General features: G+C 49.1%; 1 protein-coding gene across 2 annotated transcripts in view; it reads left to right on the forward strand.

Annotated features, from left to right (window-relative positions):
- Nucleotides 1–23,833, forward strand: part of ASXL2 (ASXL transcriptional regulator 2) — a 62,585-nt gene that overhangs the window by 28,359 nt on the left and 10,393 nt on the right. The window contains exons 3-7 of one of the 2 annotated variants that reach the window (XM_053383851.1): nucleotides 3,006–3,114; nucleotides 5,356–5,512; nucleotides 19,469–19,584; nucleotides 20,365–20,491; nucleotides 22,696–22,836. In XM_053383851.1, the coding sequence (XP_053239826.1) occupies nucleotides 3,006–3,114; nucleotides 5,356–5,512; nucleotides 19,469–19,584; nucleotides 20,365–20,491; nucleotides 22,696–22,836 (650 nt within the window). Of the gene's footprint in view, nucleotides 1–3,005; nucleotides 3,115–5,355; nucleotides 5,513–11,625; nucleotides 12,446–19,468; nucleotides 19,585–20,364; nucleotides 20,492–22,695; nucleotides 22,837–23,833 lie in introns of those variants that run through there. The other variant, XM_053383852.1, reaches the window with a different exon arrangement.

A 23,833-nucleotide genomic window follows, 5' to 3' on the forward strand; every position in this document is an offset into this window, starting at 1 on the left:
TAAAAACACTTAATTTAGTTAACTGCAGTGTCTGCCAAACATTATTTATCCTCTCTCTGTATCTTGGGCCACCTGAAATATATTTATTTCTGAGCAATTGTAATTTTAGCAGCTACTGGTAGGATTGGGATTATTATCCAATGAGTTCTCTATGTATTCACATTATTAATTTCTAAAAGCATTGGTTTTTGTTTCATTGGAAATGCATATCCAGTCATCTTGTGTAGGTCTCTTCTAGGTTGAATCTAATTTGTATTCAAGGGCAGGAGCAATGAATGTGTCAGTGACCTGCTGCAACTAACCCACATCTCCAACAAGCTGTATCTCAGGTTCACACACATAGCCTTACTTGCACCTTCTATGAGAGAAGTTTCATCTTTTGTAAAAGCTGTAATTACCCCAGCTTGATGATATTGTACAAGATCTGGACAAGTCATTCTGCCAAAATATGTTGGCCTAGCTAATTACATTGGGTTTTGTTCTTCCAGGTAGTTATACAGTGGTGCCTCGCAAGACGAAAATAATCCGTTCTGCGAGTCTCTTCGTCTTGCGTTTTTTTCGTCTTGCGAAGCAACCCTATTAGCGGCTTAGCGGATTAGCACTATTAGCGGTTTAGCGGCTTAGTGGCTATTAAAGGCTTAGCGGCTTAGAAAAAGGGGGGGAAAGCAAAAAAAATCGCAAGACTCGCAAGACGTTTTCGTCTTGCGAAGCAAGCCCATAGGGAAAATCGTCTTGCGAAGCAACTCAAAAACGGAAAACCCTTTCGTCTAGCGGGTTTTTCGTCTTTCGAGGCATTCGTCTTGCGGGGCACCACTGTATTCTTAGTTTCAGGCTTGGGAAATGTGGATGGTCGTTGGAAAATGTTTCTTTGCTAAATATTTAAAGAGTTCTCTCTCTCTCTCTTTCTCTCCCCCCCCCCACTCTTTTTGGATTTCAATCAATTCCAGAAGGTAAGAACTACTGTTGTTGTACAAATGCCATTGAATGCAGCTAGCGAAAATCACTGTTGATTAACTTTAAGCAGCAAGCTTGTTTTGCTCTGAGGCTTAGAAGTGTGTGTGTGTGTGACAATACTATTTAGGTTAAAGGGTTGTTTTCCTGCCTGCCTAGAGCCAGAGCTTGTGGGACGCAGCGGCCAGCTGAATGGTGTGGGAAGGGCCAGTGCATTCCTGATTAGTGCACGGAACTGCCTTGAGTCCTCCTTGACCTGAGCAGCCGTCTTGGCTTGGGCTGTGGCTTTGCTGAGCAAAAGGAGCTTAGTGCGGCTCTTTAGTCTGGACGATTTCATCTCTGATTAACATGCCAAGCTTCTCTGAGCCATCTTGTGGCTCACTCCAGAATCTCCTGAATCCTGCATTAGACCACAGGCATGCCTGCATGGGAACCACCAGCTGCGCTGCACGAGTGCCAAGCACAAGATGCGTCTGTGGCGGAGAGCAAGTGCCTTACGCCCCGGGGTTCTCTCCCCTGCTGTGGGGCCATCTGCACTCGCAGGACTGGAGGCATTCTTGAGTGCATCTTCAGTCCCCCAGATAAGCAACGTGTGAACTTGCCTGGAATGTAGTTGCCAAAAGGTTTAGGCACAGGGTTGCGTTCTTTGGTTTCAGGTGCAAGGATTTGAAAGGACACAAGCTAAGCAGCAAATATGAGTCGACCAAAGCAAATCTTTCACCGATATTGTGGCCTAATGTAAATCAACCAAACTGTATTGTGGGGATGGAATTCTTCTTAAACCTACACCACTCTAGCCAGTGTTTTTCTTGTTTGATTAAGTGCTTAGTCAACATTTAGCAGATCCTAAACAATAAACTGCCATTGCATTTGTGTCTCCAACGGACATCTGTCTAATGAAGGCTTAAAGCATTGCATAGAGCCAGCGTGGTGTAGTGGTTAAGAGTGATAGACTCGTAATCTGGGGAACCGGGTTCGCTTCCCTGCTCCTCCACCTGCAGCTGCTGGGTGACCTTGGGCCAGTCACCCTTCTTTGAAGTCTCTCAGCCCCACTCACCTCACAGAGTGTTTGTTGTGGGGGAGGAAGGGAAAGGAGAATGTTAGCCGCTTTGAGACTCCTTAAAGGGAGTGAAAGGCGGGATATCAAATCCAAACTCCTCATAGAAGCAGATCTGCTTTAATTGTGGGTGCTTGTATTAGTTGCCTGTTATCTGTTTACTAAAAACGATAAGAAAGAAAGAGCCAGTATTTTAAAACCATATAAAGAAACACATAAAAACAGCAGCAGAAAAAAGCTGGTTTATTTTAATGGAGAGTTGATAAACTGCATTAGAATCAGCTTGCCGTAGTCTAAAACTGAGGCTTGGAGTCTTTCTTCTCTGTCAGATTATGGACATAAAGCAGACCCTGCTGCTTGCAGCTGATCAAGAAGCCCTGTACCTCGGTCCCAGCCCAGCACACGCTTATTTAGGGCTACTAGCTATGAAGACTACTCTCTTTCTCGAGGGTCGGAAACCGCCGGAGGGGAGAGAGTTGCTCTTACGCTTGGGTCCTGCTTGTGGGCTTCTTCCCTTTGGGACGTCCAGTGGGCCACTGAGAACAGGATGCAGAACTAGGTGGGCTCCTCTTGGCCTGACCCAGCAGACTCCTCTTTCGTTCTTAGGACTAGAAAGGAAACAGCGGAGCAAGGAAATTCCTCCCCATGCTCTCGGGATGCTATTCTGCTCTGAAGGCCAGAGCAAGTCTCCCTCCTGACCTCAAGCAGAAATGGGCAGGGCAGGAATGCATTTGTGTGTGAGCCCTCCATGCAATATCCTCCCTTTGGGGCTCCTCTTTGTTCAACTGTTGGGTGCATTTGTTTGCTGTCTCCAAAGCTGCCCTCGAGTGCCTTGTGAGCTCAGTGCTGGTCAGCCTGGCCTGGCTCATGGGGAGACTGGCTTCCATTTGAAGTCATCAGCAGCTGGGCAAGGCCTTGGACAGGTCAGATACGAAGTTTGGCAGCAGCATTCGCCTTGTGTGTGCCAGGGGGACTAACCCTGCACTTCTCTTTTCAGTGGGACTTCTCCTCTTGCATGCCTGAATGCTATGCTGCACACCAACTCCCGTGGGGACGAGGGCATTTTCTACAAGGTCCCAGGGCGGATGGGCGTTTACACCCTGAAGGTGAGTGAGTCTCCTGCGAGGAATCGGAACTGGGCTGCCGTTGGGATCCCATGCACTGCCAGGGTATGCACCGCTCTGTGTGGCTTACGACAGTCTCTCAAAGCGTGGGGATACTGTTGTGTTGTTTTTCTTTTTATTACTTACTTGTGTTTTTATCTCGTGCTTTATTCTGTGAACCGTCCTGAGATCTTGTGATCAAGGGTAATATATAAATTCAGTATAAATAATAATAATTATAATACAGTGGAACCTCGGGTTACGTACCGTCCTCCTTACGAACGCTTCAGGTTACAAGCTCCGCTAACCCGGAAGTAGATGTTCCAGGTAGCAAACTTTGTCCCAGGATGCAAGCAGAAGTCGCACACTGGCGACTCGGCGGCAGTGGGAGGCCCTATTAGCAAAAGCGCACCTCAGGTTAAGAACGGTTTTGGGTTAAGAACGGACCTCCGGAACGAATTAAGTTCATAGGTACCACTGTAATTTTGCATCTTTGTTCCTGGTGTGGGCTTTAAACATCAGGATCATAATCATGGTATTGGCTTGCAGAAATGAATTTTTGAGCCTGGGGTTTCCCCCTCTATTGTCCTTACACTAGTTTTGCTGCTTAAAGCCACTTGCTTCGCCTTCAGCGGATATGTGTCTAGCATGTGCATATTGGGGTAGTGCTGTCGTTAAGATTTTGACCAGGAAGGCTGCGATGGGAGAGCTTGCTAGGGCTCGAAGTTGACTGGCTAAGCAACCTTGGCCAACACACATGGAAAGTTCCCCCCACCCCACCTAGTGAACCTGCCTAAGGGGGGTTGTGACAGGGCAGCGGTGTGGAGAGTGGCAGGAGAAAGAGAGCAAGGAAGAGCATGGCAGAGGGTGGGGGCTCTGTAATACCTGCCAGCTGTTGTGCCCTTTAAATAGGGGCAGTACAGTATAGTACAGGTGGATTTGAGGTGGACTCTGGGGGTGGCTGCTTCTTTTAAAAGGTCTGCTCCAGGTCCTCTTACAGAGCTGAGGAGGTGCCTGGGGTTGCTTTATTTACCTGAGATCTTCCTAATTAACCAGAATACCCAGCCAGATGGGCGGGGTATAAATAATAAATCATTTTAATAAATTATTATAATATATTGTGCTCGTCCCCAAAGAATGGCATAGCTTTGGGGCAGCACCTGCAGTGCCAGAGGTTGAATCTAGGACACAGCGGGGGGGGCGCTCTTTTTTCTCTGTTGCTTTGACGAGGTTTGTGCCATGCGTGGGGGCAGTGATGGACAGCTCACCTTGGCTTTTGCTGTGAATCATTCCAGGAGCAAACTCGGTAACAACCTGGTTGTGACCTGCCTGAAAATCGGAAACAGATTTCTCTTTTTTGTTTGAAACCCAGTTTAGCTTGAGGGAGCTTTGGTAGCTGCAGGAGCTGTTGGGCCTGAGCTGGCAAAGCGTCCAAGTGGCTTCTTGATGAGTTGCTTGGGTGCAAAGGTGCTCAGGGTGTGCCAAGATACCGGAATGGACCCTGGCAAGAGGTCATGGAGCACACACTTTGCCTGCTGCCCCTTCCAGACTTGAATCACTCCCCTATCCATCCGAAGGGTCTTGGAAGAAGCCGTCTTCTGTGCCTGAGACCCTGGATGAAACAAGAAGGCAATATATATATTTATGCTCTTGCGTTCGAAAGAATTACTCTCTAGGTGATTCTAGAAGAGAAATCCTGTGCAAACAGGCCATGAGAACTGGGTAGAGAGAAGGAGACTGGACAGGGTGGACTACATAATGGGCTGACAGCCAGGTTTCTAAAAGAACATAAAAAAGAGTGCTATCTCCATAGGAGAATGGTTTCGTCTATGTGCGCTGTGGAATCCCATTTCTTGGAAGGAGGCTGGGTGGGTGGGCAGCCAGCCCTCTGTTGGGAATGCTTTGGGGCGAAAGGGAGCCTTGCTGTGGAGTGGAGGAAAGTCCCCTGGCCCTCAGGACTGCAGTCGAGACACAATGCCAACCTGCAATTTCAGGTTCCTGGAAAAAAGTCTTGCACAGTTGCCACTAATTTAAAATGCGTCTTGTGTACAATAGGAACCTCCAGGTGGATTATTATGCCCCCTGACTTTTGAGCCAGAGGATGGCACTTGTGATATTCTTGGCTTTAATTCTCTCTATCTCTCCCCGCCCCGCCCCCCCAACCCCATGGCCCAGTCCTAGTGATTGTTGAACTGACATAGAGATAAACGCACCAAGGTCCGCCTGTTTGTGTTTTGGCTGCAGAAGGATGTTCCAGATGGGCTGAAAGAACTCTCCGAAGGCTCAGAAGAGAGCAGTGATGTGCAGTCAGACTCCCCCAGCTCAGAGAACAGCAGCAGCAGCAGCAGCAGCGACAGGAGCAGCAACAAAGGAGGAAGGAAAAGCCGGTGGCGAAGGAAAGGTAGCTATTCCTGAAGAAACCCACCAGCTGGTTGTCCTCCCCCCACCCCCCAGCCCCAGCCCGCTTTGCCTGCCAGTTGCTGGGGCCGGTTGCTGTTGCTTGTTGCAGCCTGGTCCTCATTGCAAAAGTGGTTTCAGAGGATAACTTAGCCAAGGTCGCTTAGAGTATGGCACTGGTACACAAAGAAGTTCAGGCCTGAGCTTGCGTTGGTAGCCAGTGAAGTGCTCCAAACGGACGCCTGAAGCCGTCGAGTGCCGTCTGAATATTGTCCCGAATAGAGCTTTTGTTGCTGGCCCTGACAGTCGGGAAATGGCCAAGCTCTCTCTTGCTTTGAATGGATCTTTCTGGAGGTGGGTAGATTCTAGATTTCACTTTTGAAGAGGAATTCCAAACCCACACTCAGTTGAATGTAGCTTTGGGGCGCTTGGGGAAGTGGAAAAGGTTGTTTGTTGTTTGTTTGGAATTCAGAATTGCCTGCACGGCTTCTGATTCAGAAGGCATTTCGGATTTCCAGATGTGCACAGACCCTTATGCAGGGCAGTGGAACTTACAGTCCCAGCGCAGCCCTTTGAGGGCTCAGTAAACCTCGGCACCTTGTTGCCCGCCTTCAGTTAATAAATGGGGGCTGGGGAGACATGCTGTGTCCCTGGAGTGCCACAGTACACGGGCCTGCTGGGTTGCCCTCATTGTAGTGCGACTACTGCTAGAAATCCTGGACACTGAAAGAGCAGGCTGAAAGGCTTTGGGGGGGCAGGGGGGGTGTTCAGTTTCCTGTACAAGGAGTTGGAGGAGCCAGTGACCACCACAACGTGTTACTGCATTGTTCTTCTTCATGAGAAACACTTGCAAAATGCTCTTGCTAGTGGAGAGCACCGCTTAGTAGCTGAATAAATGATTTGTGAGCCGTGAATCATCTGCACGTGTGTTCAGCCAGGAAAGTTCGCGCAGTGACTTAGGGCAAGTACCCATCTCTTGCTCTGTGGTGGAGGAGACGGGACTTCTCACACCTGGTAGACCTCCCCAGGTCAAAAAAACAGCGTTGTAAGACCTCCCCATGTAGGAGAGGCAGCAAAAGGCTGCAGCAGTTGTTCCAGCACCACTGAAGCTCTGTTGCAGCAAGGGGAGGCATGCCACAAGTTGCCAAATGAGAATTGGCTTCTACTTGCTGCTTTGATGAGGGGCAGTTCAGAGTTGTACTAGATGAGTTATCAGGGGGGAAGTTGAATAGTGCACACTTCTAGGAAATGTGGAGAGTCTCCCATGCTAAACTGTGAATCATTTCTGTAAAATCTGGTGTGGCTAATCCCTGTTGGGAATGTAACATGAGCAAACTGAGACGGGAAAAGCTTGGGAGAGCCAGATTGCAGCTGAGTCACCATCCCTCTTGGATTTTGAAATTATGTTGAGATTAGCTTCTTATCAAGCTCGTCATCCTCAAGGTTAACTGGTGTGACTGTCTGTCTGCGTTTGCTAGAAAAGATAGGAGCTTGTGAAGGTCAAGTATCGTCTGGGTTCACAACAATGAATCTATGCTGAGCTGGTGTATCGATAGCAGCTGAGGTCTTGAAATGTGAGGCAGCAAGTCTCTGAGCCACGCTTTGTTCAAGCAATGGCAGGGTCTTCAGCAAGCCAATAATGGGCTAAATAATGAGATAAATTTAATAAGCTCCCTCCTCAGTAATGTAATACAGTGGTACCTCGGGTTACAGACACTTCAGGTTACATACGCTTCAGGTTACAGACTCCGCTAACCCAGAAATAGTACCTCGGGTTAAGAACTTTGCTTCAGGATGAGAACAGAAATTGCGCAGCGGCGGCAGCAGGAGGCCCCATTAGCTAAAGTGGTACCTCAGGTTAAGAACAGTTTCAGGTTCAGAACGGACCTCCAGAACGAATTAAGTTCTTAACCAGAGGTACCACTGTACAGAGATTATGGCACTGGTCTACGTTGCATAGTTGTTGTAAAGATGACTGAGACCAGTACTTTGATCACTTTTTTGAGAGACTGTGCTTTGCAACTCAAGGGCAATAACTGAGTGTGCATGATGTTGCTTATTCACAGTTCTTCTATGCTTCTCCTGCCTGTGACCATAACCACGTGTTGCTGCCATAGCAGAGCTGCTGTAAAGAATAAAAGTGCAGCCCTGACCTTTCCTGTAGCAAAAAGCAGCAGTTGGAAGAGGGTCTTCCCTGCAGCTCTTGGAGGTGTCCGTTTCTACCTTGTTGTACTGAATGGTGACGATCCAGAGGAAGTCGACTGCCTAGATGCCTGCTCAGGACCATAAGAACTGGCCTAACCCTGTTCCATGCGCTCTGTGTTTTCAACAACGCTGCTTTTCGTCCCTATGAAATGGCTCGTCAAGATGGCCCAGTGCTCTTTTGCTCACTAAGCCTCTGGGAGCAGCCAGCTTGCTTGCAAACCATTATCTGAAGCAGGGGGTGGGTGAGGGTTAAGCAAAAGGAAGCTGGATCCTGGCGAAGCAGAAGCAGTGCTGATCTGTTTGCGCTTTGAAGAGCGGATGATTGCTCCATCTTGGCAGTTGTGGAACCTGGGGCTGCTTCTGGGTGAACGGAAGGTGGCTGTGATCAGGGCCCCCTCTTCCCAGCTGAGGTCATGCTGTCCCCATTCTCTTCCTCTTATTGCTGAGAGATCTTCCCCTGCTTATCCTATCCCCATTCCATAGCCTTCAGGATGTACTGCTATCTTAAGCTTGCTGTGAGGTTGGTGTTGAAGACGGCTTTCAAGCTATGCTGGTGCAGGGACATCCCAGGTGAGAGCTTGTTTGGCCATGGGCTGGATCCCAGGAGCTTCTTTCTCCAAATCAGGCACCTTGTTCTTGCCTTCTTAATACTCTGGACCCCACGATACCTCCAAGGTGGCCTCCCTTGTGCAGTCATACCTCAGGTTGAGGGAGCTTCAGGTTGAGCATTTTCGGGTTGCACTCCACGGCGACCCGGAAGTAACGGAGCGTGTTACTTCCGGGTTTCGCCACTTGCACAGACGCTCAAAATGACGTCATGCGCATGCGCGGAAGCAGCGAATCACGACCCGCAGGCGCTGCCAAGGAGTGTGGTGGAGTCTCCTTCTTTGGAGGTCTTTAAGCAGAGGCTTGACAACCATATGTCAGGAGTGCTCTGATGGTGTTTCCTGCTTGGCAGGGGGTTGGACTCGATGGCCCTTGTGGTCTCTTCCAACTCTATGATTCTATGATTCTAGGTTGCATTTGCTTCAGGATGCGAACGGGGCTCTAAAACGGATCCCGTTCGCATCCAGAGGTACCACTGTACAAGCCATTTCTGCTCTTCTGAGGTTTAGAGGTGTCCCAGAAACACAAGATGAGGACATCATGAATAAATTGACAAAGGAAATAGCGGAATGGCTTGGAGTGAGAGAAGAAGACTTGATACTGGATATTGACAAAATTTTCAGGATGAAACCAAATGCTAAAAGACCATTTAAAGGGCCAGGGGATTGCCTAGTTTTCCTCAATTCGAGGTTGCTGAAAGATAAGATCTTACAAAAAAGAAGAATGGCAATTCCCCCAGGCTCTCTGGGGAGCACATTTCCTTTGCGTAAGTGCTGTAAAACCCTCTTAACTCTGGGTGGCCTTTTGGTGGAAGGTCTCTCCTAATTTAGTATGTTCTCCGTTGGGTTTTTGGTCTGTTTGTGATGCTTAATCTGAGTTGCAAATCATTTTTGCGTTTGGCACCTTTTAGACGAAAGGTGAGTGAGAGGCAACTTGATAGAAGTTTATGAAACTATGCCGGGAGAAAGTGGTTAGAGAGTGTTCCTCCCTTTCTCATGAGACTCGGAGACTCATGGGCATCCAGTGATGCTGAAAGCTGGGAAGTTCAGGACAGATAAAGTAAACCTTCGCACAGTGTAGTAAACCTGTGGAACTCCTTCCCACAGGAGGCCGCGATGGCCACCAACTTGGATGGCTTTGAAAGAGGCTTGGACAAACTCATGGAGGTGGGGAGAGCTGGCGTGGCTCCTAGCCAGGACGGCTCTTCTCTGCCTCCACAGTGAACAGAGGCTCAATTGTTCTGAACACCAGTTGCTTGAAAACACGGGAAGGGAGTTGGCTCTTGTACTTCACGGCCTAGGACCCTCGTACCTAGGGGACCGCCTCTCCCGGTCTGCCCCGCGGAGGACCTTAAGGTCCATAAATAGCAATAGGGGCCCTGGCCCTATGGTAGCCAGATTAGCCTCAACCAGAGCCAGGGCCTTTTCAGCACTGGCCCCGGCCTGGTGGAATGCCGCTCTGTCTCATGAGACCAGGGCCCTGAGGCATCTGATTTCTTTCTGCAGGGCCTGTAAGACAGAGTTGTTCCGCCTGGCCTTTGGCTTGGAGCCAATTTGATTCCCTCCCCCTCTTTCCCTTCTCCTCCTGTGATGGAACTCCCATTTGGGGACTTCGCTGGCTTTTTTCTGGCCCATGTAGGACCAGTTTGGATAGTTGGCCTTGATGTTTTCATCCCAAAAAAAGTTTTTGATTGGAGTTTCCACTGAAATGAGGCTGTGTTTTAACGTTTTAATGCTGTATTTTAATCTTGTTTTTAAGTTGTATTTCAATCAATTGTTTTCATATTAGGTGTTAGCCGCCCTGAGCCCAGTCTTGGCTGGGGAGGGCGGGGTATAAATAATTTTTATTATTATTATTACTCAATTCCTGCCTGCAGGTTTCCCTTTGGGGTTTCTGGTTGGCCACGGTGAGGATGCTGGACTACCTGTGCTGGTGGTCTGATCCTGCAAACTCTTCTTATGTTTTTATATGTTTCTGGTGCTCCAAAAGCTGTGCCATCCCTTTGCACAGACAGCAACTGGGCAGCCTCCACAGGAGAAAGGCCTCCAGCTGTTCCTTCCTAGCAGAGAGGCAGCAGCACACCTGAGCTGTTGGCCCGAGGGGGGTGGGGGCAGGTTGCGCTGAGAGCCACTGTGGTCACAGCTTGTTTTTTTCCAGCCGTCAAGCAAATGGTCCACCGAATGATCACGTTGGTTGCTAGTTAATCCCTGTCTTGAATTTTAGCTACTTGGTTTTTTTATTAAAAGAAGCTTGTATCCTGCTCCTCATCTTATGACCCATTTAAAGGACCTAGACCAGTGGGTTTGTGTGCTAATACCCTCCAGAAGCACAATCTAAGCGTACTGGTTAGCACAAAGTTTGGAAATGGGTCGCAGAGGAAAGGAGGAAGATGGATGTTCCCGGTAAGTAATTGTGTCCAACTTCATATTAAAAAACACACACATCCTTAAGCACTGGGTGCTGGTCAAACAATATACAAAGGGTATATTATACAGTCATACCAGTACTTAGTTTGGTGTTTATATCTTGGTGAGATCCTTGGTAGGGGCTTTAGCACCATTAACTGGTCAGTTTCCCCACCTGTGAAGCTTCAGTCTTCCTGCTTAGTGGTTCTCGGGTCTTCCTGTTTTCCTCCTTTACACGCCAGGCAAACTCTTGAGTCCAGGGTTCGGTGTTTCCCTGCAAAAACGGACGGGATCCCAGGTTCCTGGAGCAAAGGAGGAAACAGCAGCTTCTCTTCTTTGTTATTTGTAGGTATTTGGTGTCGTCAGCCGAGGCTGAGGAAACACAGGCTTCTGAATTTGGGCCTTGCCAGGTGAGTAAAGGAGGAACTGGCACTTTCAGTGGAAAGGGAGGCTGCATTCTGAGCACTCGCAGTGCTGCTGCTGCTGCTGTGTTTTGGCATTCATCTGCAAGTTTATAATAAATATGTTAAAATGTTAAAATATTTAGAACTAGCAGGAAAGGCCTGTCCGTTGAGAACAAGGGTCCACCTGCCTCCAGACTTTAAAACTGACTATTTTGCTATGTAAAGCACACTGAAAGCACTTGAAGCTCTTGGGCGTTTGCGTCAGAAAGTGGCGTGTTAGGCAAAGGCAGGGAAGCTTGGCTTTCCTAAGTGTGTCTGAGCCAACACCCAGAACATAATGAACAGGTGAGTCCCTCCCATTTGCACACCTGAAAATGGTGAGAGGTGCTTTAAGCAGCAAGCTCCTTTGGCAGAGACACAAGTGTACCTAAATCAAAGAGGCTGCCTCTCAGCCCACTCTGGTGCTGTAACTGGGAATTGCAATGGATTTCAGCGCAGATCTGATGTTCAGGGAGAGTGTTGCACGCTGCTTAAATGAGTGGCAGGCACAACAGAGCAGATGATTGGCTCAGGAGACGGCTGTTTCGTAGTGCCAGTCCTTCAGTCATAGATTGCCTTGATCAATCTAATGAAGAACAGGGCTTGTGCCTTGCAACCCAGCTTGTGGGCGCACGTGTATGTTCCTACTTGCTTTGGATAGTGAATAAACTGAAGTCTCCATAAGACAAGTTTTCCATAAAGTCCTGCCCTGAAGGGGTCAAGTGCAGGTGATTCTGGGGCCTCCACTGAAAAGACCCTGTATCTCTTGCATGCCAACCTGGCTGGTGCCACTGCCTAGCAGCAGCCGAACCCTCTGGCTGTATCGTGAGCTGACAGAGGACCCCGGGCTCTTCTTAGGAGAACACCTGTTTTGTTTGCAGGGGGGTGAGTGGAAGGACGTAGCAGCTGAGCTGAGTATTTTGTGCCTTGCGGGGAGGAAGGCTGGCCATGGTTAGCTTAGCAGTTCACCCTAATGTGGTTCCACCATCGTTATTCATATACATACAAAACAGGAAGCGCTTTGAGATCATATCAACAACAGACTTCCTTATATGTACAAAAATAAAGTTTCGTGACAGCAATGAGACTGACACTTAAAGCGGAGACAAGCTTCGCGTTTGTGGGTCCAGCCAATCCGGAGCCCCCATGAGACGTGTGGGGTGCTGAAAGCCAGCCCTGGTCGGAGCTCTTTTTCTGTGAGAACGAGGAGAAGGTGTCTGCTTTCTCTGTAGGCAACAGCCATGTCCCGAGAGAAGCTTTCTGAAATTCCGTTGCGAGGTAAGGCTGAGTGGCCCTGCCTTGCAAAGAAGCCTGGTGGCGGTTTCCACTGCCTGTGACCAGCTGCTTAGGTGGCTGTCCACGGAGGGAGGGAGGAGGGAAGGACAGGGCAGGGAGCCTCCCCGTGCGTGCTGCCGCCTCCAGGCAGAACAGCTTCCAGGCTTAGGGCTCAGCAAAACTCGTGGCTGCCAGCTATCACTGCAGAGGTCCTGCCCTGCTTTCTGCGCAGCTTCACCCTAACTCAGCCAAGCAGGGGGGGCATTCTGTGGGGCAGGGAATCATCATAATGTCAGAAGAGCCCTGCTGGATCCGACTAGGGGCCTGTCTGGTCCAGCTTCTTGTTTTCACAGTGGCCGACCAGAAGTCTCTAGGAATCCCCGCCAGAGGCCTAGAGTGCAGCACCAGCAGCAGCGCTCTTCCCTCCTGCGGTCTCCAGCACCACTTCCAACAGGAAGTGAATTGCTGGCATGGACCCAGGTGTGTCTTTGAGAAAGCCACCCAACCACCCTTGCGTCATGAAGAATGAATTCCGCTTGGGAAATGTGGCTTTCCTAACTCTGGAACTCGGGGGTTTCACTCGGAAGCAAGTTGGCATTTTATAAGTTGCGCCAACAGAAATGCTTCCTGTTCACTCTTGTCGGCTGCAGGGGGTGTGAGCGCTGATGTGTCCTGTTTCCGTGGCCACAGCTGCAGAACCACCAAGAGTCGGCAGCCGTGGCCTTGCAAAACGCTGCCGCCAGAATGGCTCTGCTCTGCCTGCACCATCCGAGGCAGCCAGGCTTCTGAATCCCAGTGCCTGGAAAACACAGATGGGGAGAGAGCTCTGGTGCGCAGCTCCTGTTTGGGGGTTTACCTTTGCCACTGTGAGAGCAGGAGGCTGGACTAGGTGGGCCATTGGCCATTGGCCAGAAAACATTCTGCTTTATGGGAGCTCAAACATTCTGAGTCATCAGCAGTTAGGACCCCATAGGAGAATAAAGTTTATGAGAATTGAGAATCCCATTAGCTGTGAGTTGGAGGAATTGTGGTGTCTGAAAACCTGTTCAGAGTTAGTAATGGAATGGAAATTACGGAAGCTGTACTGTACTCAGTGTCTGGCTGCAGTTTAACACGGGGTTGAGGCATTGGCCCTTCTGAGGCCCTTCTTGGTGTGCCTTCTCCTTGAGGAGTCCGGAGGGTGGCAACACAAGAGCAGGGCCTTTTCTGCAGTGGCTCCCCGTCTGTGGAATGCTCTACCCAGGGAAGCTCGTCTGGCGCCTTCATTACACACCTTCAGGTGCCAGGCAAATACGTTCCTTTTTGAACCAGGTCTTTTGTTGATCTGATTGACATCCTATGCCATTTTTAAAATTTGGCTCTTATGGGACGGGTGTTATTGGGTTGTACTTTTTATTCTGATTATATATATTGTGGTTTTTATGTTGATCTTTTCTGTGAACCGCCCTGAGACCTCTGGGTATAGGGCGGTATATAAATAACAACAACAACAACAATTATGGCCTGGGCTTCTGAGCAAGGGCAAATTATACTATAAGCTACTATTAATGGTGAGCAAAGGCCAATGAGAATAAAGGTCTTAGCGATGATGCTGATGATGATTTATTATTTATACCCTGCCCATCTGGCTGAGTTTCCCCAGCCACTCTGGGCGGCTCTCAATCGTGTGTTAAAAACAATACAGCATTAATTATTAAAAACTTCCCTAAACAGGGCTGCCTTCAGATAACTTAAAAAAATTAGATAGCTTTTTATTTCCTTGACATCTGATGGGGGGCATTCCACAGGGCGGGCGCCACTGCCGAGAAGGCCCTCTGCCTGGTTCCCTGTAACTTGGCATCTTGCAGCGAGGGACCCGCCAGAAGGCCCTCAGCTCTGGATCTCAGTGTCCAGGCAGAATGATGGGGGTGGAGATGCTCCTTCAGGGATACAAGACCGAGGCCATTTAGGGCTTTGAATTGTGCTCGGAAATGTACTGGGAGCCAATGCAGATCTCTCTGGACCAGTGTTATGTGGTCCCAAGCGCTTGGGGCCTTATTTCGTAGGGGAAACATAATAAAAATTCAGCAGTATGACAAAAGTAATAGCAAATGTCTTACGTGGAAGAAGACTGGACTTCTTGAAAGGGCACCCAGGGTTGGCTTGGGCAACTCTGCTCCTTTGGCCGGACTTCACAGAGGACCAGGGTGGGCACGTCAAGCATGGGTCACTCAGCCCCAGACACTGGCCCCCTTAAGCGTCTCTCTTCAGCATCTTCCCGGGCAAGCAAATCCCGACGATATATTAACAGAATGTTACAGCACACTTATATATTCACCTTTCTGAATTTTCATCATATATTGAAGACCAGAGGGTTGTGATAAAATTAAAAACCATGTCATTGAATGTAATTGCACTTAGATAGAATAATATATTTAAGGAGTCTAATAATGAGGTTTGGCAGAACTATTCAAAAGTACTCCAAGTACCAGAGAAGAGAGATTGCTGCCTTTAACGCTTTCCTATATTTATCCCAGACTGTTATCACAGTTCTGTAGTGCCAGGAGTGCAGTGCTAGATTCCCACCGCATGTTGCAGGTGGGAGCCTGTATGGATAGGGAGCTGGCAGACCCCCGGGATCCTTGCTGCCAGACACTCCAAATGGAGCAGGTAAAGCTGCCTCTGAGCAGTCAAGAGATACTGAAACAGATCTTCCCAAATAATATTTTCCTCTGCTAAACCAATTCTGTCACTTCCTGTGACAGGCATCACTCGGGGCTTTGTTGACAGCCCTCCCCAAAAATGTCAGCGCCAACCCTTGAAGCCAGCTGCCTCTTCACCAAGCGGTGGGGGGTGAATGCAGGTTGTTCTTCAGGGATGCTTCTGGTCCATGTTCATATCTGCAGATCTTGCTCAGCAAAGATTTTGGGAAGATAAGTTTGATGAGTAAGTTCCGTAGGCCTTCTGTCAGCCAGATGCAACTCTGCAGTGTCTGTTTTTATTATATTGAGTCATGGGGTGTCCAATTGGCTTCAGAGTCTGACTTTCCCAGATGAGCTTGTTTAAAAAAGGACTCCTGAAAAGAAGATTTCCGAGTCCTAGGTACGTTTTTAAACCCACTGGTGAAGTGTTGGTGTATTTAGAGCAGTTTAACTGGGTCTGTCTACAGACAATAATAACATGTCCCATTCTCCCTGTTTGTGTCATTTATCCACCAGTCTTTTACCACAGCCTGCTGGGTATTGGGACCTGTGCTTTTTAACTTGCTCCTAAAGGATATAGTGTTAGGAGCGAGTAATGAGGCAGCCAAGTTTGTTGATACCAGATTGTTCAGGAAGGGTAAAAGGATCTCTCCAGACTGGGTGAATGGGCAATAAAATGAATTGCATTTGCCAATGTAAACAAGTGTAAAGGGATGCACAATTTGGGGCAGAAAGTCTTAATTTCACTTATATGCTCATGGGGTCTGAACTGGCGGTGACTGACCATGAATGAGATTTTTGGGTCATTGTGGAGAGTTCAGTGAAGATGTCCACCCAGTGTGCAGTGGCTGTTAAAAAGGCAAATTGAAAAGGAATTGAAAATAAAACTGCCAATACTATAATGCCATTAAACAAATCTATGGTGCAGCCACATTTGGAATGGAATATATCAGGGACGTCCAACTTCCAGGAGACTGCGATCTACTCAAACGATTAAAATTTGGCAGTGATCTACCCCTTTGGGGGGGGGGGTTTCAGATCAAAGTTGTTGAGTTTTTTTAGGGAGGTACATCCCATTGGGGGGGGGGTGTTCAGGTCTAATAAATGAAAAAAGGCGCTCAGCGCTAGAACACTTAGGAGACAGACAGCATCACTGATAAAACTCCTTCTTCCATTCTAGCAATCTAGAGGATGGGGGGAGGTGGGGAGGCCGGATGGAGGAGCCAGCGATCTACCACGATCTACCAAAACCTCCCGGGGACCGTCCAGTAGATCCCGATCGACCTGATGGACACCCCTGGCATATATAATTCTCGTCGCCTCAACTCAGAAAGGATATTGTAGAGGTGGAAAAGGTTCAGGAAGAAGGTTCATTGTAAGAACAGCTGTGTAACTTTAAGAATTAGTCCCTGAGTTTGCTTGTTTTTCCTCTTCCTTCTTTATCTCCTCTTCCTTTTGTGCTTTTTTTTTTGTGCAAAAAAAATGAGAGGCACAAATACAAGATGGGTGACACCTGGCTTGAGAGCAGTACATGTGAAAAGGATCTAGGAGTCTTGGTTGACCACAAACTTGACATGAGCCAACAGTGTGACGCGGCAGCTAAAAAAGCCAATGCAATTCTGGGCTGCATCAATAGGAGTATAGCATCTAGATCAAGGGAAATAATAGTGCCACTGTATTCTGCTCTGGTCAGACCTCACCTGGAGTACTGTGTCCAGTTCTGGGCACCACAGTTCAAGAAGGACACTGAGAAACTGGAACGTGTCCAGAGGAGGGCAACCAAAATGGTCAAAGGCCTGGAAACGATGCCTTATGAGGAACGGCTAAGGGAGCTGGGCATGTTTAGCCTGGAGAAGAGGAGGTTAAGGGGTGATATGATAGCCATGTTCAAATATATAAAAGGATGTCACATAGAGGAGGGAGAAAGGTTGTTTTCTGCTGCTCCAGAGAAGCGGACACGGAGCAATGGTTCCAAACTACAAGAAAGAAGATTCCACCTAAACATTAGGAAGAACTTCCTGACAGTAAGAGCTGTTCGACAGTGGAGTTTGCTGCCAAGGAGTGTGGTGGAGTCTCCTCCTTTGGAGGTCTTTAAGCAGAGGCTTGACAACCATATGTCAGGAGTGCTCTGATGGTGTTTCCTGCCTGGCAGGGGGTTGGACTCGATGGCCCTTGTGGTCTCTTCCAACTCTATGATTCTATGATTCTATTCTATGATTCTGTGATTCTATGTTACCTGTTTTAGGCAGGTAAGCCTGCAGGCAGAAGCTGTCTTCTTTTTTCTGGTTTTATGTAAGCCACTTTGGGGTCTTTGGGCCTTGAAAAGTGGATACAGATGCTCCAGATAAATATAAGCAGCAGAATGAGTGATAGGTTATTTTCCTTTAAAAAGCAACAACCCAAAAAAACCCCAGACATGGGGGCGTGTCAGTTTATTTCAGCCACTGGGGATTTTTCCCAGCAAATGGTGGGCATTTTAACTTAGGAGACCTCTGACAACACACCAGCTTGAATTCAGAACTGGAAATGGTCAGCTCAAAGCTCAGCTTCCCAACAGCGGTTTAGAAATTGTTCACAAGGATTGTTGCTGCCTTTGTTCCTCATTGGGGAATTTATCATCACGGCGGTTGCCATGTGTGCCACAGGTGGAGACTGCTTTCTTCTGTGGCAGCAGCAGCAGGGCTCCAACAACGTATGAACTGCTAATGCAAACATACAGAAACAGAAGCACTCTACATTCAGAAAGTCTTCTGCAGCCTCTCTCGTGCTCGTCCTTGCCAAAAGTGTGGGGCAAGGGTCTCACTGCAGACTGGGAATGAAGGCTGAGAGGCGGAAGGGGAGCCTGTTGTGACAAGGATGTGGTCAGAATGCTGCCCTGCCAGGTCCAAGCCCAGCTCTGTCCGCTGGGGGCACCCGGGGAATGCGCACAGTGGGCTCCAGGAAGATGGGTGGGGGCATGATCTTGTGGGGCAAAGGGCCTTGCCTCGGAGAAGGGCAAGCGCTGCCACCAAATCCTCTGCGCTCTCGCCACCCTTGGCCACCACTGTTGCTGTTTGCTCTGGTACTCAAGGGGCAAAGCACATGGATGACCTGCTCTGCGCCAGGGTTAGGCAGCCTTACATCCTCCAGGGGTTGTGGAACTGTTTCTTCCATCATCCTTGACCCTTGGCCTTGCTGGCTGGGGCCAGTGAGAGTTGGGAGTCGAAAGCATTGGGAGGTCAGCACCTTGACCATCCCTGTTCTCTGTGCTGAAATTTGGCACATGAAATTATGTGGGAGAAACTCTGTGGGGCACAACATGAGACCTCCAGGTATAGGGCGGTATATAAATTCAATAAGTAATAATAATAATTTCCACCTGTCTGTGTTGTTAAGGTGCAGCTCTGTTTGTTTACATTACAGGAAAATTATCCATTTAGATGGCAGGAATTTTATATTTTTTTAGGTATGGTGTTCTGTGGATATTATTCTTACTCTTATGCTATTTATTTGCTGACATTAGGCTCTTGTGCTAGTGGACAGATGATTTGCGGTGTTGCGCAACAGAGGAGTCCAGCCCAACGGCTGCGCTAACAGAAACTCACTATGCAGCAGGTGACGCCTTCCGTCATGCTGCAAAGTGAACTAGCGACCTGCTTGTGTGTTCTCTCACACAGTGCAGTATTCTGCTGTCAGAAAACGTTTCCCCAGTGGAGCAAGCGGATCGCCAAGTGACTTAGCACTACGTCGGATACAACCCATTTTGATGGTTTCATGAATAGCCACACTTACTGTTCACTTGCTATCCTGTGGTCGGGAAAGGGCCAGATAAAAAGATGGTGATAATTCTTGTGATTCTCTGGGGCATCTTGGCCATGTGCCTGGGGGGTGGGCAGAGCAGATGGCCTTTTCCTGGCCTTTTTCAGAAGGTGACTTCAGCATTCGAAACTCCCATTCTTCTAGGCGCGTTTTGCAACAGGGAATTTCAGTAGTGCTGTGCCTAAGATTTCAGATTCAAACTGCCACTGCTGGAAGGAAAGGAGGACCTTTTTTAGCCTCTCCACTGGAGAAGGGACCCTCATAAGAATATTAGGGGGGTGGGCAGGGGAAATACGGCTTTGGTTTTTTGCAGTCTTCAGATGAGGACTAGACCATGTGAAAAATGAACATAAGATTTTAGCTGCAGTTCATTCATTTTCAGCTTTGTACTCTTGTTATAAAAAAGCACGCCCAGGCAGCGCCCATCACCTCGGTTTAAGGTGCCCTTTAGCTCTTTCCTATCTCAGTTTCTGGCACTGGGTGCCTTGCACTTGGCCTGGGCTGCTGGCTTAACTTCCCTGCGCTGTTTTTCTCTTCCTTTCTCTAGCGTCAGCCAGGCTCCTGCAAGTGGCCTCTCCCCAGCCGGGCTGCCCGTCTCCTTCCATTCCACCAGGTAAAGTCATCTCATCATCTCAGAAGCTCAGCAAAAAGGCCCTCAAGCAGGTGAGTGGAGAAGCGAGGGGAAGGGTTAAAATGCTCTCTGAAATATTCTTCCCGCTTCTGCGTTTCAGGGGCACGGACCTGCCCTTTGCCTTGAGGCCCAAAAGCCTGGTGTGCCTTCCCTCTGCGTACTCTGAGTCAGGGAGCCAAAGCCCTTTGGTGTGGGGCAAGTGAATAGAGAAAGGTTTTTCTCTGTCTCTCGTAACGCTAGAAGTCATGGACACCCAGTGAAGCTGAGTGTTGGAAGACTAAGGGCAGATAAGTCCTTCTGCAGATAGTTAAACTATGGGACTCAAGGGAGGCAGTGATGACCACCAGCCTGGGTGATTTTGACAGTGGGTTAGCCAAATTCTTGAAGGAGGGGCATACCAAGGGCTGCCAGCCACGATGTTCTGGTCCCATGGCTAGAGACATTGTTGCTTCTGAATGCCAGTCGCTGGAAGCCGCAGGAGGACAGAGGCGTTGTGGCTTCCCCTGGATATCGGGCTGGTGGGCTGGATGGGCCACTGACCTGACCCAGCAGGCCTGTTCTTGCATTCAAGAACAATGTAAAACAGTTGTTAGAGAATTGGGGGGCACCCCCCCAGCAAAACAGCAGGAAAACCACAGCCTCTTCAGGCTCCCCGCAGAGGCCTCCCTGGAAAGCCTGGGTGCAATGATGGAATGAACTTAGAGATGGGGCCAGCCAGGCTTCATTGGGGAAGGCGTTCCCACATCTGGGTGCCACAGCTAAGAAGGCCCTGCTGCCTCCTCTTTTCTGCCTCCTCCTCCCTCTCCTCGTAGGCTCTGAAGCAGAAGCAGCGGAAGCAGCAGCAATGCCGAGGAGCCAGCGTGCAGCCCGTCTCCTCCAACCACCACCTCCTCCAGCAACATGCAAAGGCCGCCAGCCCCTCCGTCCCTGCAAAGCCTGGTATGAGACCCCAATGCCTTGCTTGCCCCCTTGCCTCTTACAGGCACAACAGCCGGCCTGAAGCGGCATCCAGCAGTCCGTTGTTGTTTCTTACTGTTGTCAGAGCTGTTGACCAGAAGTGGAGGAATGATCGCTGGGTGTGGAGCACACTTCCGCCCACGGGCAGCCTCAGCTGTCCGCACATGTGACCTTGGGGTGCAGAGCACACTCCCCCCCCCACAGACAAAGCCACAGCTGTCTGAGCATCATGCCCTCTATCTAACCTTTGCTCTCTTAGTGGTCTGTCTGTGACCTTTGTCTCCTTCATCATACATGGTTCAAGGGGAAACTGACGCAGTGGAAACAGGTGCCAAAATAACTTTGTACCACCCCACGATCTTGGGATTGGAAGATGCGTAAAGGTCACAGTCCAAAATGTTTTTGCATATTGTGCCAATAAAAGGAGCTTCCGCAGAGCTAGCTGGCAGCTTGCTCCTGCGCAGCTCACCTGCATTACCAAGTCCCGCCTCATGTCCTTCACTTCAGTGGCCCTCAACAGAGAAAGGTCATCCCAAGCCCCTCCAGTTGAAATACTTTTTTTAGCTGTACAGGCAATTCCCTGTTTGCATGGAGGTTACGTTCCGGGTCAGCCCGCTCCGCCTCCTTCTGGGGGTGAAGGCGGCCCACATGTCAGCAGCTGCACGTGCCATGGTCACACACAAAAGGGTCATTCCCTGCAGATGCCAGCGGGATGGAGCCCGTGACTTCCTGCCTGCTGCCAAGCAGGGGCTCAGCTGCAGGGCTGCTTCCTGTCTTCTTTCTTACCAGGAGCAACTCCTTTTGGGATGGTTCCCACTGGGATATCCATGCAGGGAAGATGTTAGCTGGCGGGGGGGAGGGGTTGTGTGTGTAAACTGCTTGGAGGTTTTACTGCAACCAAGCAGTATGTAAAGGTAAAGGGACCCCTGACCATTAGGTCCAGTCATGGCTGACTCTGGGGTTACGGCACTCATCTCGCTTTATTGGCCGAGGGAGCCAGTGTACACCTTCCGGGTCATGTGGCCAGCATGACTAAGCCGCTTCTGGCGAACCAGAGCAGCGCATGGAAACACCGTTTACCTTCCCGCCGGAGCGGTACCTATTGATCTACTTGCACTTTGATGTGCTTTCGAACTGCTAGGTTGGCAGGAGCAGGGACCGAGCAACGGGAGCTCACCCTGTCGCAGGGATTCGAACCACTGACCTTCTGATCGGCAAGTCCTAGGCTCTGTGGTTTAACCCACAGCGCCACCCGCGTCCCACTTAAGCAGTATATAGATTTTGTTAAATAAATAAGTTTGGCTGTGTAGCCCATGGCTAGATCCAGCTCCACCTTCCCCGATGTGAGCAACCTGGGGTTGCGTTCAGTCTGCTGTATCTGCTGCTGGTACTGTTTCTTTGCTGTATCACTCAGGATTAGGCCCCAATAGGAGAGTTCAGGTGGACACCCTGTAGACACAGGAGGCTCCCAGGAATTATGAAGGTGTGGTCTGATTAAGGTATTTTAATCGTTAAGGCCAGTTTGCGATGTTTTTCATAGTTGATTTTGGACCAGTTCGCGTAACCTGGATTGGAGATGCTTGACAGTTTGAAAACTGAAACTTAAGATCACTTGATACTGATCTTAATTCTTTTTTTAAAAAACCAAAACAATTTTTATCAAATATTTTATTGGTTTACAAAAGTACGTTCATTGTTCCTTTTTTTAGGTTGTAAAGTCTTTTCTACAGATCAGTTACAATTGATATGAGACAATGTTGTGTTCAGTGTAAGGTCGGGGAGAAGGGAGGAGGGGTGCTGTGGTGAAACTTATATTCTCTTATGTAGTGTCCATGTGGGGTTTTGTGTTAGCATCAACTGGGCCGCTTCTCTTTCTATTCACTAATTACATTTCATTGGTAGTGAGAGGGATGCATCTGTGAGGGGGGATTGTTGGGTCAAGTATGCTGTCGGTGGTTTCTTGTTGTTGTCTTGTTTGGCTGTGTATGTGATCAAGGGGAGCCACACCGGGTTGGGGGCCTCCTCTTTGTCCCTGGGTCAGTTTTAGTCTGTTGGTCAACTTTTCTAGTAAGCCTGATTCCCATTCGATTTGGTCCCAGTGGTCCAGGTTCACTCCTGACAGGTCTCTCCAAGGTCTGGCTGAGAACTGATCTTAATTCTGATGCGTTTTCTCTTTCCCCCTGCAGCTTGGGAAGGAAAGCAATCTGATGGACACTCAAGCAGCTCCCAGAACTCTACGTCCAGCTCGTCTCCCTCCGTTAAAACAGAGCCTTCCCTGCCAGTTCTGGGGAAGAAGCCCTTCCAGAGATCGGAGAGGCTTCATGCAAGTAAGACGATACGATACGATAATCTTTATTGTTATTGTCCCATACAGAACAACGAAATTGGAAAAAAATATATCTACATAGGACATTCAAAACCAACAAGCCTGCTATCCAAGCTATCCCAGCCTGGTTAGCCCCCTAAAAACTCTGATACCCCATTTTTAAAATACAATATACTCCCATAGAGACTCCTTACACTGCGTTTAAAACCAAAATCACATTTGGATAGAAACTATTTCTCAGGCGGCTAGTCCTAGTCTTTATAACCCTGGACCTTCTTCCAGCCGCTGTTGCTGCTTCCTTTTTTGTCAGAGGCCAGTGATGAGGTTTTGGGGAGGGGGCATCAGGGGGCTCCCAGCTTTGAGAACATAGGCTTGATGAGCGGGAGGTCGGGGGAAGCAGGTTGACCAGTGTGTCGCCCCACCAAATATCTTTTGCCTGTCCCCCTATGGAGCACACCCCACATTCTCAGAGGGGCAGATACCACAGGCATTCCATTTTTGTGCTGGGCAGGCTCCTGCGGGTATTTCACGTTGTCATGGTCCGGTTAACGGGCGATCGAAGTCCCGGCAGGGGACGTCAGGACCGGGGGCAAGATGGCGGTTGGAGCAGGAACGGGGATCTAGAAGCCAGGAGTCAGGAAGCCAGGAGTCCAAGCGTCAGAGAGCCGGGAGTCAAGAAGCCAAGGGTCAGGAAGCAAAGAGTCACAAAGTCAAGGGTCTGAGGATCAAGAAGCAAGGAGTCAAACAGCCAAACGCAGCAAGGCAGGAAACGTGTTGCTGTGGCAAAGAGCTGAAGGGAAAAGCTGACCTTATATCCCTTCCCAGCTCTTGCCACCAGGTGCTGTGAGTTACCAATCGGCCTCACCTGTGTGGCCACACTTTGCCTCTTCAGAACAAACTTAGGAAGGCCCTGGTCCTGCAAAGTCCTACTGTCACAGGGCCTGGCTCCTGCACGCACTCCTGACACACATGCTCTGAAGGTGCAGAGTCTGCACCAC

The sequence above is a fragment of the Podarcis raffonei genome, chromosome 3 (assembly GCF_027172205.1).
Source record: "Podarcis raffonei isolate rPodRaf1 chromosome 3, rPodRaf1.pri, whole genome shotgun sequence".
Classification (NCBI taxonomy): Eukaryota; Metazoa; Chordata; class Lepidosauria; order Squamata; family Lacertidae; genus Podarcis; species Podarcis raffonei.